At 41.0% G+C, this 14,923-nt stretch overlaps 3 protein-coding genes across 5 annotated transcripts; 1 reads left to right on the top strand and 2 right to left on the bottom strand.

Annotated features, from left to right (window-relative positions):
- Positions 1-42: 42 nt before the first annotated feature.
- On the bottom strand, positions 43-2,851 carry pex26 (peroxisomal biogenesis factor 26). 2 transcript variants are annotated; one of them, XM_047389381.1, is made up of 6 exons: positions 2,396-2,762; positions 2,173-2,313; positions 1,361-1,686; positions 1,128-1,268; positions 929-1,037; positions 43-401 (listed from the first exon to the last, which is right to left on the bottom strand). In XM_047389381.1, exons 1-5 carry the CDS (start codon positions 2,611-2,613, stop codon positions 940-942), a joined length of 924 nt encoding a protein of 307 aa, XP_047245337.1. In that variant the 5' UTR covers positions 2,614-2,762; the 3' UTR covers positions 43-401; positions 929-939. The 2 variants fall into 2 exon arrangements, with proteins under 2 accessions (XP_047245337.1, XP_047245338.1); XM_047389382.1 differs by lacking the exon at positions 43-401 and having other exon boundaries at positions 774-1,037; positions 2,396-2,630; positions 2,731-2,851.
- On the top strand, positions 2,793-5,066 carry llph (LLP homolog, long-term synaptic facilitation factor). Of its 2 annotated transcripts, none has more exons than XM_047389385.1 (3): positions 2,793-2,920; positions 3,951-4,182; positions 4,693-5,066. In XM_047389385.1, the coding sequence occupies exons 2-3, from the start codon at positions 3,963-3,965 to the stop codon at positions 4,854-4,856; spliced, it is 384 nt and encodes a 127-aa protein (XP_047245341.1). In that variant the 5' UTR covers positions 2,793-2,920; positions 3,951-3,962; the 3' UTR covers positions 4,857-5,066. The 2 variants fall into 2 exon arrangements, with proteins under 2 accessions (XP_047245341.1, XP_047245342.1); XM_047389386.1 differs by having other exon boundaries at positions 2,907-3,017.
- A 132-nt stretch (positions 5,067-5,198) lies between these two features.
- On the bottom strand, positions 5,199-14,731 carry hcls1 (hematopoietic cell-specific Lyn substrate 1). Its single transcript, XM_047389378.1, has 16 exons — positions 14,578-14,731; positions 13,920-14,003; positions 13,743-13,816; positions 11,743-11,866; positions 11,556-11,666; positions 11,324-11,378; positions 11,140-11,250; positions 9,367-9,477; positions 9,180-9,290; positions 9,040-9,095; positions 8,129-8,198; positions 7,887-8,035; positions 7,664-7,792; positions 7,426-7,588; positions 7,272-7,340; positions 5,199-5,517 (listed from the first exon to the last, which is right to left on the bottom strand). Exons 2-16 carry the CDS (start codon positions 14,001-14,003, stop codon positions 5,384-5,386), a joined length of 1,551 nt encoding a protein of 516 aa, XP_047245334.1. The 5' UTR covers positions 14,578-14,731; the 3' UTR covers positions 5,199-5,383.
- Between the last annotated feature and the right edge of the window lie 192 nt (positions 14,732-14,923).

Here is a 14,923-nt window from a genome sequence, read left to right as displayed (position 1 = left end):
CAATACTGTGGAAAAGTGTTTACCCTATGATGAAAAAAACAGTCAAGTTGAACATTTATTTATTAAAGATGCAATAACATTTTTGGCCAGAGGGGTTGTAGGGACTGAGATGAGCCCTGGTGGGGGTCCCGCTCCTTGACCTCCCCGGGGCTGTCCAGTCGGGTGGCATGGCATGGTGACCTCCCTCTCCTTGGTTCTGATTCCCAAAGGCTGTGGATTGCTAATGCCTGCCCAACAGATTCTGCAAGATATGGGGGGCAGGGGGTTCCTTCTCCTAGGTACTGGGCGGTTCTGCTGTGACGATGGGGTTGGGTACCCTTCGTTGTTCCATGTGCCCCTCTGGCCTGCTGCTCCTGTGGTTCACTGCCTGAAGGTGGGTTCATCACGGTTTCTTGTTTTCTCTATTTTTTATAATTCAGCAGAGATGAGTGGATCAGGTTATTTTAAATAGTTTTCTTTTCAATTTCCTACATGAAATCAACATTTTAAGATAGTTTTGATATATCTTTTGTCTAAAACATTTAACATGACATATGTTGCTGTTTGAGATATTTTAGCGTACTTTGTGTCATCAGATAGGTGCAGTTTGTGATTTCTGACAGTGATCAAACTTGGGTGTGGCTAGAGAAATTAAACCACAGATATCAAATTTATTTGTCGGTTAATCTCAAGCTTTTTTGCATTTATAAAAAGATAAAATCAAAAGAAATCTGTGAGGGGGCACATACTTTTTCACATCACAGCAACACAGCCAATAAATTGCCAGGACAACATTGATCTTTCCCGCAGGATTTTTGCTTCAATAAGTGTTTAATTTACAGAACTATAAATTACAACACATACTGAATTATTGCTATATTGGTGTTTTCTTGGTTTGACCAATCTAATGATTAAACAGTTCATTAAATATACTATAATTGTGATTTACAGTGTATTCCTCTACGTGAGATGCTGATAATATGGAGCAAACATGGCTCTCCACATCTGTTTGATCAGCTGAAAAAGCTTGGAAATCCACATGAAGGATGACGAGAAAGCTGTGGAGGAAACAAAAAACAGCAAACATGCTTATTTCCAATCAAATCGCTTTTTTTAAACTTGCAGAGAACAGAAACATCTCCTCCAACCTGGATCCATTCGGAAGAGAAGCATGTAGAGGAGAACGGATGCCAGAAAGACTTTCCGTACAGGGAATGAGCCAGAACCGGTCCTCAAGCATTTTCTGTATAAAAACCTAAGCATGGCTTGAAGTTTATGGAGTAAAGAACCTGAAAGACATACTTGGTAAGATCAGCAGCTGTTATTTCTATTTATGTGATTGTTTAATAATACAAGTAAGGGCTGAGCTGAAGTAAAAAACCTTGAGTTGAAGCTTGATGTGCTGCAATCTTTGAATCTAAAGTGACTCCAGGATTTATAGATTCTCCTTGATTCTGTTGTGCTTTTTCTTCCACGACATCCAAAGCAGTTTGTCTCTGCTCCTCTGTGAACGCATCGCGGCCAACCTCACTAGTAACGAGCTCCCGCGCTTCCTCCAGATGTCCGAGCGGCACAAGGACATGCAGCAGATAGAGCTCCGCCACCGACCGGAACCCAGGAGCTCGGATGTTTGACGGGCAGTGTAACCAAACCCGGGCTGCCTCCTGAATCTCAGCAGGCTCCCCCACCTTGGAATAAAGAAGGATGCTGAAAACATAGAACAAAAATGACAATTTGGTTAAATCAAAATAAATAAGGACAGTCATTTGTTTTCAATTAGTTTGTCTTATCGTTTGTCTTTTATCTCCTTCAGTCACTTATATTTATATATTATACATAGTATATTTAAAGGAACGTGTGACATTCTACAATGGTGAGGATTTAAACCTCCAAAACAAATAGATGGATGGGCAACATCTGCATAAAAACCAATATAAAGCAGTGATTTGAATAAGTCTACTTTGCATAACAAAATACACATATTTATGGTGTAGACAGAGGTTATCAAGTTTCTTTTAACAATTTTCCTGGTTTTTAAAAGTAACGATTAAAAATATTATTGCAAATGAAGCAGGCAAATAAAAAGAGCAGAACGACTTTATTGCGCTGGCCCAATCACATGTTGCACCAAATTATTTTACATTTACTTCCTAACAACTGTTTACAGTGAAAACGTATCACAGTCCTCCTTACCACAGCTGCATGATCTTAGAAGGTACATGTTCCTGGTGCTCATAGTGCTGCAGGACCCAGGAGAAGACCCCCCGCCACTCATTGAGCTCAGCCAGCGCCTGGACCCCCAGCATGCAGAATCCAGCCTTTAACTCTGCACACCTGTAGACAAAAAAACAAAAACTCGTCTTTAAACTGAACATCCAGGACACCGGAACAGCTGGGAAACGACTCCGTGTTTCACCTGTTATCTTCTGGCTCCAGGCGCCTCAGATTCTCCAGACCTGCGTTACAGGTATCAAAAGCCGCCTTGAAGTCTCCGTGGACCATCATGAGCTCCGCAGCTGAGTCCAACATGTGGAAGAGCTGCGATGAAGTGCAAGAGGAGGACAGCGGAGGAGGACTGCATGCTGAACCCAAACTGCGACCGAACCGAGCCGGACTTTCTGAGAGGCTGCTCATAACTCCAGAACTAGCTTCTAACCAACACGGAACAAAGATAATAAAACACTTTTATGGGATTAAACCAAACTTCGCCGTTAAATAAAGGAATACGAGAGGATTACTTGGCGCACTCACAGCCGTTTGTTTACAAACTAAAATGTCCGAGACTTCCGGGTTTCCTGGCCAACCACGTGCCACCGTCTTCAGCTAGTCTGACGCAGCCAATCACATTTGAGCTTCCTTCCGGGTTGTGCACAGGTGATCAGGGCAACGTGTTCTTGTCGCAGGGCTAACATTTTGAGGTGGTTAAGTAAACTAGCTGTGTGTAAGTATCTTTCTTCTATAACGGACCTAAATCACCTACTAATATATAACTATTAGTTGATATAGCGAAGCTTTTATCACTTTTTTCACCATTTCCGGTAAGCTAATCTGTTACGCTAGCAGCTAGCTTGCTTTAATACTTCATTTATTTACATTATATACCCATTATACAGTTTGCGTAATGGTTTCTACATCAATTAATGTTATTTTATCCATTCCGTCTCCATATGTAGGTTCAGTATTGTGTGCTTTGAAACAGGGGCGCTTTTAGAGAGGGGGAGGTGTTACGGATAAAGTGGTAAAACATGTCAATTCAGTCACATTTTCAAGCGATACCTGTTTAAGCCATCATAGATCTATGCATTTAGAAATTAACACTTTTAAATGATCAAACTGGGTAGATTAACTCATTATAAGCACGATATATTTGGGCCATGCTTGCTAAGTGCGCTCTACATCTAAAGCAGAAAAGATTCACTGGCAGCATTTATTTCAAATATTTATTTGTGGAGAGTTGCATGTAAATTGCTTCATTTGGGTTCCTTGGGCTCTTGCCATAAATACTTAAAGTAATATTTTCCCCCAATTTTACAGTGAAAGTTGCCAAAAAGCATTCGTCCCATTTCATATATGCAAACTGTTAGCTTTAAATGTTGCAAAAATCCAAAGTAAAACCACAGAACAATAAAAACTTGATATTAAAGCTGCAGAATGAGTGTCTGTCATCATTGTTGTACCCGTGTGCACTGCTGCAGCTGCAAAGGAGATGCCTGAATGCAATATTTGGCATCCTGTAAATTCCCAGTACCATGCATTCATGTGCTGCAGGTTGGTAATCTGCTTAGCCAGTTATCCACAAACAATAATAGTAGCTATGAGGCAACTATCTCACACTGATGGAAAGAGTCAGGACAATATGTGTTAAATGCAACAGATAGAGTTGCAATAATATCGCAATTGCATGTTTTACTAATATTGTGTTGCCATATTTTTTTTATTTTGCACTTGAATTTTTTGGGGGTTCTTTTCAGCTCACCCTAAAAATGGCCAAAAGTCTTCGGAGCAAATGGAAGCGAAAGATGCGGGCGGAGAAGAGGAAGAAAAATGCCCCCAAGGAGCTGGCTCGACTCAAACAGGCTCTGAGTCTGGATAAAAAAGGAGAAGCAGATATGAGCGACCTGCAGGACATCGCCACGGTGGTACCGGCCGACAAGATAACGAAGCAGACTGATGTTGAGATGGCAGCACAGGAGGAGGAGTGTGGTGAGTGGAAGATTCAAGCTAAATTAACTGGCAAAGAATTGTGTTTCAGTTAAAGTTTGTGTCAGATATGAAGCAAGATTCTAAACAGCTTTGAATATTAATGTCCCCTCTGCAAATTAGGCTAATTGGCTAAATTAAAAACTGTTCTGGAGGAAGAAGAATAAAGCTTCCGCTGAACAGAACACCATGCCTACAGTGAAGCATAGTGGTGGCTCAGTTCTGGGGCTGCTTTGCTCCCCCAGAACATAACAGATTATATCAACTATCAGGAAATCATGGGAGAAAAGCTGTCTGTGAGGAAGCTAAAGCTTGGACGCCAGACCTACAAACATGATCCCCAAGAAAGGGGTTGAATCGTTTATGTTGAGCCATTTAGTTTGTTCTTGTATGATTTATTTATTGCAAACAGCAGCCAGCTTGTCAATTCAGCCAGTAAACCTAATTTGCAGTGATAGTTGAATCAGTTTTGGTGATTCTGAAAACTTTCAGACTGCTTTTCCTTTGTTTCAGACGGGAAGATGGACATGGACAAGAAGCGCAGCAAGAAAACTCTGTTGGACGAACATGGACAGTATCCTGCATGGATGAGCCAGCGGCAGGCCAAGAAAATGAAAGCCATACGGGTGACTAAGAAAACGGGCAAGGTCAAGAAGAAGAAGGGAATCGCCTGGTGAAGCAAATCGAGGCGTTTGGTTTCAAAGACTTGGGATGTAATAATTCTTCTTTGCTGGAAGACTCATGGATGCATGAAAAGCCTGAAATTCTGCATTTTTTCTTATGGGACAGCAGCTTTTTTATGAGCCAAGAGCCGGTCTTGTTAACAGAAGACACACCAGGGGCCTGTTATGTTTAAAATGAAATAAAGGACCCTGAATAAAAGGTGACTTCTTGTCATTTCTATTGTTCCTTTTGCTGCATTGAGACTTATGAAGTATAGAAATATCTTCCAAGTTTGAATGACGTGTTTAACTTCAAGTTGTTTCAAAAGAATGGGTCAAAAAATAAACATTTCAAGCTACATTTTAAAAAATGCTTTATTGTCTTTAATTATTTCAAGTTTTTCCTTCAGATCCTCAATAAAAAACACCTAAAGTTTTGCATTAATAGAAAAAAAAAATGATTTGTTGTATAAATAGAAAAGCTACAGTAGTTGGAGAGCTGAATAAACCTGGGATTTTAAAGGGAAGCGTGTGCAAAGTCGTTACATGAGCTGGACGTAAGCAGATGGGAACAGACCAGTGCGTCCATGACACTGGCCCTTCCACCAGCCCTCGTCAATCATCTCTACGTTGGTGATGACATCATCTGGATTGAAGGAAATCTCGTCATCCGCCTCTGTGAAAACAGAGTATTAAGACATGCATTCATTATGAAAGTCCGTAATTCTGTATTCAGTTTTTGAGAACAGGAAGATATAAGGATGCATTTCTAAACAACTTCATATTCCAAAAGGAACAATTCCAACAACGGTAATGATGTGTCTCATGTTTGCCAAGGTCTGAATAGAGGTCCAAACTGTTCCCCTAAACTGAAGGGAAACTGGGTTGCATGTTCAGGAATGTTCAAGAAGAACCCAAATTCTTTCTGGAGAGAAGTTGGAGACAAAAACGTAGCTTTTTGTTCACAATGACCAAGTAAGTTTCAAGTAGGCAGCAAAAACGGATGTGGAGCATGGTGGGAGCAGCATCATGCTGTGGGACTATTTTGCTACCAGCAGTAATCCGTATAGCTGGAACTTTGAGATAGTTTGATGTTCTCTAGATGGACAAACTTTATCAGTTTATTATTTTACTTAGTGCCCCTACACGTGGCCCGTTCTGGGGTGGCCGGGCTCTGGCACTCGGCGGTTTGGTCTGGTCTCCCCGCGCCGTAGGGTGCCTTGAGACGACATTGTTGTAAATAAGCGCTATATAAATAAATAAACTGAAACTATCTGTGTAGTTATGCTGCTATAGTCTTAGGCTGCTGGAGGACATAATGACCACTTTCACCCTCTTCGCTACATTCTCACACTACTCTCCAATTTTGCATTATTTGCTGTTATTTCAGCTTCTAACTTTATGTTCTCTCTTTTCTCTTCCTAGAAGCTACACCTGGCCTGACTCTGTGTCTACCTGTGACACCTTTCTGGAGAGGGGCATCGTCCGAGCTTCTGCTGACAACAACTTAATGCTCACCCTCTACCGATGATCCACTTGGCCCTGTCTTTTAGTGTTTAACCCTTTCTCTCTCCTAGACATGGAAACTGACTGAGCTTCTACTGTGACTAACTCTATGTGCTCTCTTTCAGACTCTAACCTTGAAAACTGGCTCAGAGTTTATCTGTTCTTTCTTTCTAGATGAAACGACTAAAGGAGCTACATCCATTAACATTTACTTTTCCTTCCCATAGGAAGTACTCCTGAATCAGTGCTTCTTTGCTCTCTTTGTGTCTCTGCTCTGTTCTCTCAAACCCCCAGTCGGTCGTGGCAGATGGCCGGTCACACTGAGCCTGGTTCTGGTTCTGCTGGAGGTTTCTTCCTGTTAAAAGGGAGTTTTTCCTCTCCACTGTCGCTACATGCATGCTCAGTATGAGGGATTGCTGCAAAGTCAACGCCAGTGACTGTCCACTGTCTCTACATGCTCATCCAGGAGGAGTGAATGCTGCAAGTCACTGACTGGATGCAATCTGCTGGGTTTCCTTAGATAGAAAAACGTTTTATCCAATTTGAATAAATAACTCAATCTTACTGCACTGTTCAATGGTTAGGATTAATTGGAATGTATGAACCTGACTGTTGAGCCTTGAGACAACATGTGTTGTGAATTGGCGCTATATAAATAAACTGAATTGAATTGTTCCAGTTCTGCTTTTGGAAAGACCTTTCAAAAATCCTAACCTGAGCCTTGCTAGATCAGCGCCCAGGAAACCAATATAACAGAACTCTTCAAATTCTAGAAGAACGGTCAAATATGTAAAGCAACCAAAACTGTGGTTTGACACAATACCTATGACGCGTGTCTTTAAACCTCTGACCTTATCTGTTCATAAACTTGCTTCTACATTTCTTAGGGTGTGAACTGAAGGTAGTGGACTGAGTGGGTCTTACCTCCTTCATAGTCATAAATTGCAACTGCCTTCTGGCCAGACGACACCTCCTTGTAGACTCCACGCGCTTCTGTGAGCAGAAATGATGTTCTGATGAGAAAATTTCTGCTTTTTAAATGAGAAAGCTTTGATCAGAACTTTGATCAGAGGCAGACCTGTCGGATCAGGAAGAGGTGGTTCACCAAGTTCGGCGTACTCTCCGTCACCCTCCTCTTCCTCCACGTCTGCGGGCCGCGGCGGTAGAGGAGGGTTCGGCGGTTCGAGGAGATCCTCTGAGCGTGGAGGCAGGTCTGGAAGCTCCTCGTTTAATTCTTCCCCCTGAATGTAAAAACAGAAAATGCTACACCTCCTTCAGACATTTAAAAACTGCTATTTGGTACACCTAAGGCTTACCTCAGGTTCTTGCTCAGGCGTTTCTTCTATCTTTTGCATGCTCTGGTAGGTTTCTGCAGGCGGCATGTCGTACTCTGGTTCCTCCTGAGCAGGCGGAGGATGGACTTCCTGTTTTCTACTATCTTGCTCCTTAAAGGATCAAATCAACAAAGGTAGATCCCTTATTTTTGTCCAGAGAGCTCCTCACACCTTAATGCAGATTCACAAGAAAGCATGGCAGTACCTGCTGTCTGCGTGTGGCTTCCTCTCGCTCTCTGCTCTCTCGGGCTTGTCTTCTTGCTTTCTCTTCTTCTACTTTCTTCCTGTTTTCTTCATCTGAAGCCTTGGCCAGGCTCTCGAAGCGAGCCTTCAGTTTCCCGGCGCCTGCACTCGCTGCAGAAATTAGACAAAAACTTTAATAAAGGCAGAACATAAGTGATCCTTTCTGCTTTATTTCTTACGACAACACAGGACGGATGAACTTACAGGCCTCTAATGGTTGTGTCTTTTCATAAGCAGATGGTGTTGAGCCCATTTCTGAGAAGCCTGCTGCGCTCTAGAGGATCACAACACTCAAATTACATAGTTTTAAAGGATTTGGGCTAAACAGCCTTTAATATTTGATAATGTGTTGAGAAAATCACTGCTTTCTTAAGCATAACTACAATTTGAAGCTGTCTGAAATAGTGAAATAGTTCAACCCTTTCTATTTTGTAAATTTGATGGTAACGGCTTACAGAGAATAAACCCCAAAGTTCAGTGTCACAGAAAACTAAAATATTGTGAGAAAGTTAAATAGTGGAAATCATGGTGTCAGCACCCTAATCAGCTAATTAACTCCAAACACCTGCAAAGATTTCCTGAGCCTCTAAATGGTCCCTCAGCCTGTCAGTAGGAGACACAATCATGGGGAAGACTGACGTGATGTCCAGAAGACAGTCATTTGTACCCTCTACATGGAGGATAAGCCACAATAGGTCATTGCTAAAGAAGCTGGTTGTTCACAGAGTGCTGTATCCAAACATATTTATGGAACGTTGAGTGGAAGGAAAACATGTGGTGGTAAAAGATGCACCAGCAACAAGGATAACTGCAGCCTTGAGAGGATGGTCAACCAAAATCAATTTAAGCATTTGAAGAAGCTTCACAAGGAGTGGACTGAGACTGGAGTCAGTGCATCAAGAGCCACCATGCACAGATTAACCCACCACATGGGAAACAATCTTATCAGAACCTATCAGAAGCTTTTAAAGCCATGACATCACCGTCACACATTCAGCTGTGTAAAACCAGCTTTATCTAATATTCTACATCTTCTTTAGAATGTATTAAAAAGGTTTTATTATACATTAATAGATCAAATCATAATAAGGTATAATTTAATCCTTGACACTGACCTTATCCATTCGATCGGTCTGTACTCCATAACGACCACCGAAACCTGTGGAGTAATCTAAACAGAAGTAGGTTTCTTTAGCCTAATGAGGTAACAGCGTTATATTTTTAAGGAATATATTCTATGTAGACCTTTTCTCACCTTTTTGTGACTGATGTTTATCCGTCTCGCCTTTATAGTCATATCCCAGAGCTGCTTTGTCCACCTTCTCCTTCTCGACGCCGTACTTCCCACCGAATCCTTTTGCGTAATCTGAATGTGGGACAAAATGGTTTAGAGAAAACACTCGTATCGTCTTTTATATGATGCCAACTTTGAGTTTATTCACCTTTCTGTGACTGGTGCTTCTCAGTTTCTCCTTTATAGTCGTAGCCCATGGCGGCTTTGTCCACCTTCTCCTTCTCGACGCCGTACTTCCCTCCAAAGCCCTTGGCGTAGTCTGGGAAAAACACGGTGCAAATGCAAAGTTAATGGATAAACAGTTGTGATCAGAAGTTTGCCTAAAAAAAGTCTACACACCCCTGTTAAAATGGCTACTTTTTAAATAATTAAAACTTTGCTCAAGCACCTTTTGATTCAATTCATCATCCAGTCTTTAGCTGGAGCCCATCAGCATCCCACAACTTCATGTTTTAATGGTTGCCCATCCTTCTTGCAAAGATTGTGATTTGGATGTATGCTCAGACTCTATTAAATGATTTGGGTCCAAACCGGCTGGTAGTTAGAGCTGTTCACGAACATCTAAAGAAAAGTAACCCCACAGCATGATGCTGCCACTACCATATTTCACTAAGTGTATGCTGTGTCGTTTGTTTCATCAGACCATAAAACAATCCGCTATGAGGTTTGGGGATAATTTAGTCGGACCTGGGTGTTTTGTTTGGAAGAAAAGGCCTCCATCTGTAAGTCCAACTGCTTAGTCCAGACTTAAGGAGAACACAGGAGATTGTTGACAAATATTGAACTGAACCAGTACTTGTTGGAAACTCTGCTGCTCCTTTAGTATTACTGGCATCATCCCTGACCAGGTTCTGACATAGCTTTTTGTCAGTTCTGGAGTTTTACCAATGTCCCAGTTGTTCCATATATAGCTTCCCTGCAAACTACGGTTTTAGCTGAAAGATGCAAACGAGCAACAGTCATGAAAGTCTTACTAGGCCAGCTGAACGTTACTTCTGGTTCACCAGATTTACTATAATTGAGATTAGTTGTGCCCCCTAGAAGACTAAATGTTGAATTGGATCAAAAAGTGCATCACACAAAGTATTTCTCTAAAGATGTGAACACTTACGCAGCCAGATTATTGCAGCTTTTTGGGATTTTGTTTTAAGGATTTGTTTGTTTTAACGTCATAGAAATGAGCCAGAAGCCTTTTGTGTTTGGAAGAGTCACGATGACGCTGTCAAACATAAGACCAGTGAAAAAAAATGACAAGTACGGCATTGGCAGCGTTGTGGTGTGGGGCTGTTTTGCTGCAAGTGCAACGCTTCCTTCAAATTTTTCAGCTTTAACTCAGAACAAGAGCTACGTTTGAAACTTCCTGTTCCAACAGGTAAATGTTTTCAAAACTTACGTCCGTTGAGCTTCAGGAACAACCACCTCCAAAGCCCAAACTTCCATGTTCTGAAACTATGCTTCAAAGCCTGAACTGGGCCAGGAACTTGTTGCTGGGTTGTTAAAGAGCACTTAAAGCACCAGCTTGTATACAAGTACAGCTCCAAAAAGTAGAATGTCGTGGAAAAGTTAAATACTGCTTTGATGGAAAGTTGAGTGGAAGAAAAAAGTGCGGTAAGGGAAATTGCGAGGGGTAATGAATATATATGTGAAACCATCACTGAAATTAGTGACAAAAATACTTAAGTTTTTCACAATATTCAAAATGTTTGAGATGTACGTGTATATTTGAGTCTGTATGGTTGTATTTTACCTTGTGTGGATCACACTACCTTCAAACCCCAAATGCTAGATTTTAAAATGTGCTTTACACAGAAAAAAGTTGTACACTGAATCATTATTCCACCCTTTAAAAGAAAAACGGTTCAAATAAACTATTGGAAGCTCAGAATCAACCGAACCCTCCTGCTGATGAGGACAAACCCACCTTTCTGGGACTGATGCTTCTCCGTCTCGCCTTTGTAGTCGTAACCCAAAGCCGCCTTGTCCACCCTTTCCTTCTCCACTCCGTACTTTCCTCCAAACCCCTTCGAGTAATCTAAAATGGAGAATTAAAAGTTTAAACGTTGAAGATCTAAAACATTTATTTATCAGCAACACGGCGGACCGACCTTTTTGAGAGGTGTGTTGCTGCACTTCTCCCTTGTATTCGAAGCCCATGGCAGACTGCACAGATAAAGATTTTAGTTTACTTAAACTGAGATGTTCATGGTTCATCTACTGGTTTCTACACGTTAAGAGAAGGTGTTATGCTGAGTTGGCGTTTTGGTGACATTTACAAGAAGAAAAGAAAACATTAAAATTTACAGTAAAGATTCAACTGGTGTGATCTTGTGTTCTGACCTTATCAACGCGGTCTTTCTGAACACCGAATTTTCCACCGAATCCCTTCGCCATGTCTTTCTGGGAGGAGTGCTGTTCCACTTGTGCCACGTAGTCGTGGCCCACAGCCGCCTGGACAGAAGACATGAATCAGACAACCGCAAAGAGACGGGGAATGTGTGGAAAAGGTCAACTAAAACTGGTTTACCGAGTCCATCCGGTCCTTCTCCACCCCAAACTTCCCTCCATATCCGTATGATGCTTTGGGAGTCTGATCCTTCTGCTTCACCTGCTCGTGCTCCTCAGCGACCTTGCTTCTGAGCTCAGCAACACTGAAGAAATAAAAGGAATGGAAATGGAAATGTCTTTCAGACCTTGCAAAAGTATTCACACTTTTTTGTGACCAATCAGGTCAAAGTAGGGAGTAATTTTATGGTGGAAGGAAAATGAAACGTGAGGCCTCCATTTGTGTTCAACCCACCTGAGTCAGTATTTTGTACAACCACCTTTTGCAGCTGCACATCCTTTGGTGGTTTTCACAGCTTTGCACAATTTGCATCCATTTTTACTTTGCATTACAATTCAAGCTCAGTCAGATTGGATGGAGAGTGTCTATGAACAATGATTTTCAAGTCTTGACAGATTCTCCATTGGATTTAGGTCTGGGCTTTAACTAGGCCACTATTTTGAAGTCTTTTGCAGCCTCTACGAGTTATTTTTCCAGAACCGTACTGTGTTTGGCTCCCTCCATCTTCTCAGTCATGCGATCCCACAGCATGCCACTGTCACTACCATGTTTAACAATAGTGATGGTGTTTTCCAAGTAATTAAAAACATTTAATGTTGGATGTATCTGGCCAGAACACCTTCTCCAAAATGTCTGAAGTGTACCTTACTAGGACATCTAGTGACTTAGTTTTAGCTACTCTTCTATAAAGGTTATATTTGTTAAGTGCACAACTAATAATTGTCCTGTGGATATTCTCCTACCTGAGCCGTGGATCTCTGCAGCTCCTCATAGGCCTCGTGGCTGATTCTTTAATTAATGCTCTCCTTCCCTGGCCTGTCAGTTTAGGTGATGAGAACTTGGAATATTGTTCAATAACCTGCTTTAAGGTACTCTACAACCGTCTCCCAGACTTGTCTGCTGTGTTCCTTGGTCTTTATGATTTTGTTTGTTCACTAATGTTCTCCAACGAACCTCTGAGGCCTTCACTGAACAGCTGCATTTATACTGAGATTAAGTTAAACACAGGTGGGCTCTGTTTACAAATTTTTAGGCAATTGGTTGCCCTGGATTTTCTTTAGGGGTATCGGAGTCGAGGGGGCTGGATGGAAACGGACGCCACACTTCTCATAGTTTCCTGGTTCGAAAACCATGTGTCACTTTTCTTCCACTTCACAATTTCCCCCTCTTTGTGTTGGTCTATCACATAAAATCCCAATTAAAAACATAGATGTTTGTGTTTGGAACATGACAAAATGTGGTAAAACTAACTGTAGGCTGAGATGTTTTAAAACACGCGGGCTTTCTGAGATCATCGGACAAAAGGTAAATAAAGATATTAGACTTTACTAGTATAAAGTATCAAGCTCCAAACCTATGAAGTTCCATTATAATAGACAACGTTCAACAGATTTAACCATCTATAAAGTTTTGTACATTGAAAATGTTCTTGTGAAGGTTGACAAAGTTCAGTTCAACAAGACATCAGGAAGGAAAACAGTAATTTAATACAGTTGCATTATTGTTCATATTGTGAAATTATAATAACCAAGAATCACAATCAGCAGGCTGGAGGTTTACTAATATCGATAATTAGAATCGGACAATCTGTGCATTTTTCATTAATTTCTTCATAAACTGATTTTAAATAAGACTTAAAAAATGATTTAGGAGAATTAATATAGTAGTAATAGCGGCAAACAGGTAATCTTTCATTAAGAGAAAATCTGGCAATGATCAATTCATATTGAACTGGTTGAATGTTCTTTTTAACCTTGTATGGGGTATTTTAAATCTCTTACACTGTCTCATCGGTTATTACCCATATTAGGACTGACTCGCTGTCTGACAACATGAGTTCTGCTCTCACTTCCTCTTCCTGTTGCAACACAACACCACTAAGAACCTGCAATTTATTCTCCTCTTCCAGACAATCATTATTTCCATCAAAAATAAAAACAGATTGCTCCTTCTGTTTTCACCTGATGTGTTCTTTGCGCCCAGAGCCCTCGATGGTTTTGGCCCCCCACCTCTGCTCCTGCTCGGATACATCATTCTGAAATGCATTTAATACACAACAGAAAAGGTTTGCTGAGAAACAGACCCATTATAGACATATAGACACAATGCTGATGCACGCTCCAGGAAGTATCCAGTACCTCAAAGTCAGGGTCTGTCTCCCAGTCGTCCCCCTCTGCAGCCACCTTCACACTCACATTGTGGCCCACCACTGACTTCCACATCTGGGGGAGTAAAACACAGCAGCCCAGACAACTCAGTAAGGATGAGATCAATACGCAGATCGCAGATGAAAGCTGCAGTTTCTGTGCATGAATGCAATTTGTGACAGTTTGTTGGAGGGCAAAAAATAGAGCAAAGTGCAAACACAAAGACACAAAAAGGAAGTTAAACTCAGCATGAAACTTCACTTCTCTTTACAATTACTGCGCCTATGTATTAGATTCTTCATAAAAATACAAAACCAACATATTAAAAGTTAGAATTATGTCATGCAAATCCTTCTAATACAAATAAGCTCAAGTTTATGTAACACAATTTATGAGAATGAATTAAACTTAATAAGATTTCTATGATTAACCTTTACTTTTACGTTTCATGCCAACTTTGAAGCGGTTTTATCATATGTAAACAACCTTTAAAAGGTATAAATCGTTGAGTTATGGAATAGGATTAACTGCCTACTGGCTTATTATAGTTACTTCCTCAAGAAGAGCGGAAACATTTATGATATAAAAAAAAAAACAATGGCTGCAGTTTTAGTAATTTAGCACAGAAGAGAAGAAAATATGACTTTACCTTCGAGGTGATGCGCAGTTTAGATGTCTATAGGTGGATATTACAGAAGCAATATTTCCCTGAAGGTCTTCACAGGTTCAGACGACCTGATGGGCGTCACATGAACGCGCATCCAACATACGGGAACCCGCAATGTCGTCCAAAAAAGTAAAATTTTGATTTATTTTTTGTCTGTCACAACATCGGCAACAACTGACATAAGATCTGCTGCTGTTTCAGTACCTAAAATGGATTTGCAGGTTGTTTTAGTCTTTAAAAATTAAGAAAACTAAAACTGTTACTCGTGGTGCATTTAAGCACCCCCGGAAATCTTACAACATTCGAGACTAAGTGATAAAGTGTTTTT

The sequence above is a fragment of the Girardinichthys multiradiatus genome, chromosome 17 (assembly GCF_021462225.1).
Source record: "Girardinichthys multiradiatus isolate DD_20200921_A chromosome 17, DD_fGirMul_XY1, whole genome shotgun sequence".
In the NCBI taxonomy this organism is placed as follows: domain Eukaryota; kingdom Metazoa; phylum Chordata; class Actinopteri; order Cyprinodontiformes; family Goodeidae; genus Girardinichthys; species Girardinichthys multiradiatus.
The sequence above is the reverse complement of the archived record's forward strand: the minus strand, read 5'-3'. Positions and strand labels throughout refer to the sequence as shown.

Excerpts from the sequence above, each read along its gene's own strand:
- llph (XM_047389385.1), top strand. The coding sequence starts at position 3,963 with ATGGCCAAAAGTCTTCGGAGCAAATGGAAGCGAAAGATGCGGGCGGAG. Across the intron at positions 4,183-4,692 it reads AGCACAGGAGGAGGAGTGTG|ACGGGAAGATGGACATGGAC; the intron begins GTGAGTGGAAGA and ends CCTTTGTTTCAG.
- pex26 (XM_047389382.1), bottom strand. The coding sequence starts at position 2,613 with ATGAGCAGCCTCTCAGAAAGTCCGGCTCGGTTCGGTCGCAGTTTGGGT. Across the intron at positions 1,269-1,360 it reads ACATCAAGCTTCAACTCAAG|GTTCTTTACTCCATAAACTT; the intron begins GTTTTTTACTTC and ends TATGTCTTTCAG. Across the intron at positions 1,038-1,127 it reads TCTCTTCCGAATGGATCCAG|CTTTCTCGTCATCCTTCATG; the intron begins GTTGGAGGAGAT and ends TTTCCTCCACAG.
- hcls1 (XM_047389378.1), bottom strand. The coding sequence starts at position 14,003 with ATGTGGAAGTCAGTGGTGGGCCACAATGTGAGTGTGAAGGTGGCTGCA. Across the intron at positions 11,867-13,742 it reads GGGCGCAAAGAACACATCAG|TGTTGCTGAGCTCAGAAGCA; the intron begins GTGAAAACAGAA and ends TTATTTCTTCAG. Across the intron at positions 9,478-11,139 it reads GAAGCATCAGTCCCAGAAAG|ACTACGCCAAGGGCTTTGGA; the intron begins GTGGGTTTGTCC and ends TGTTTTTCCCAG.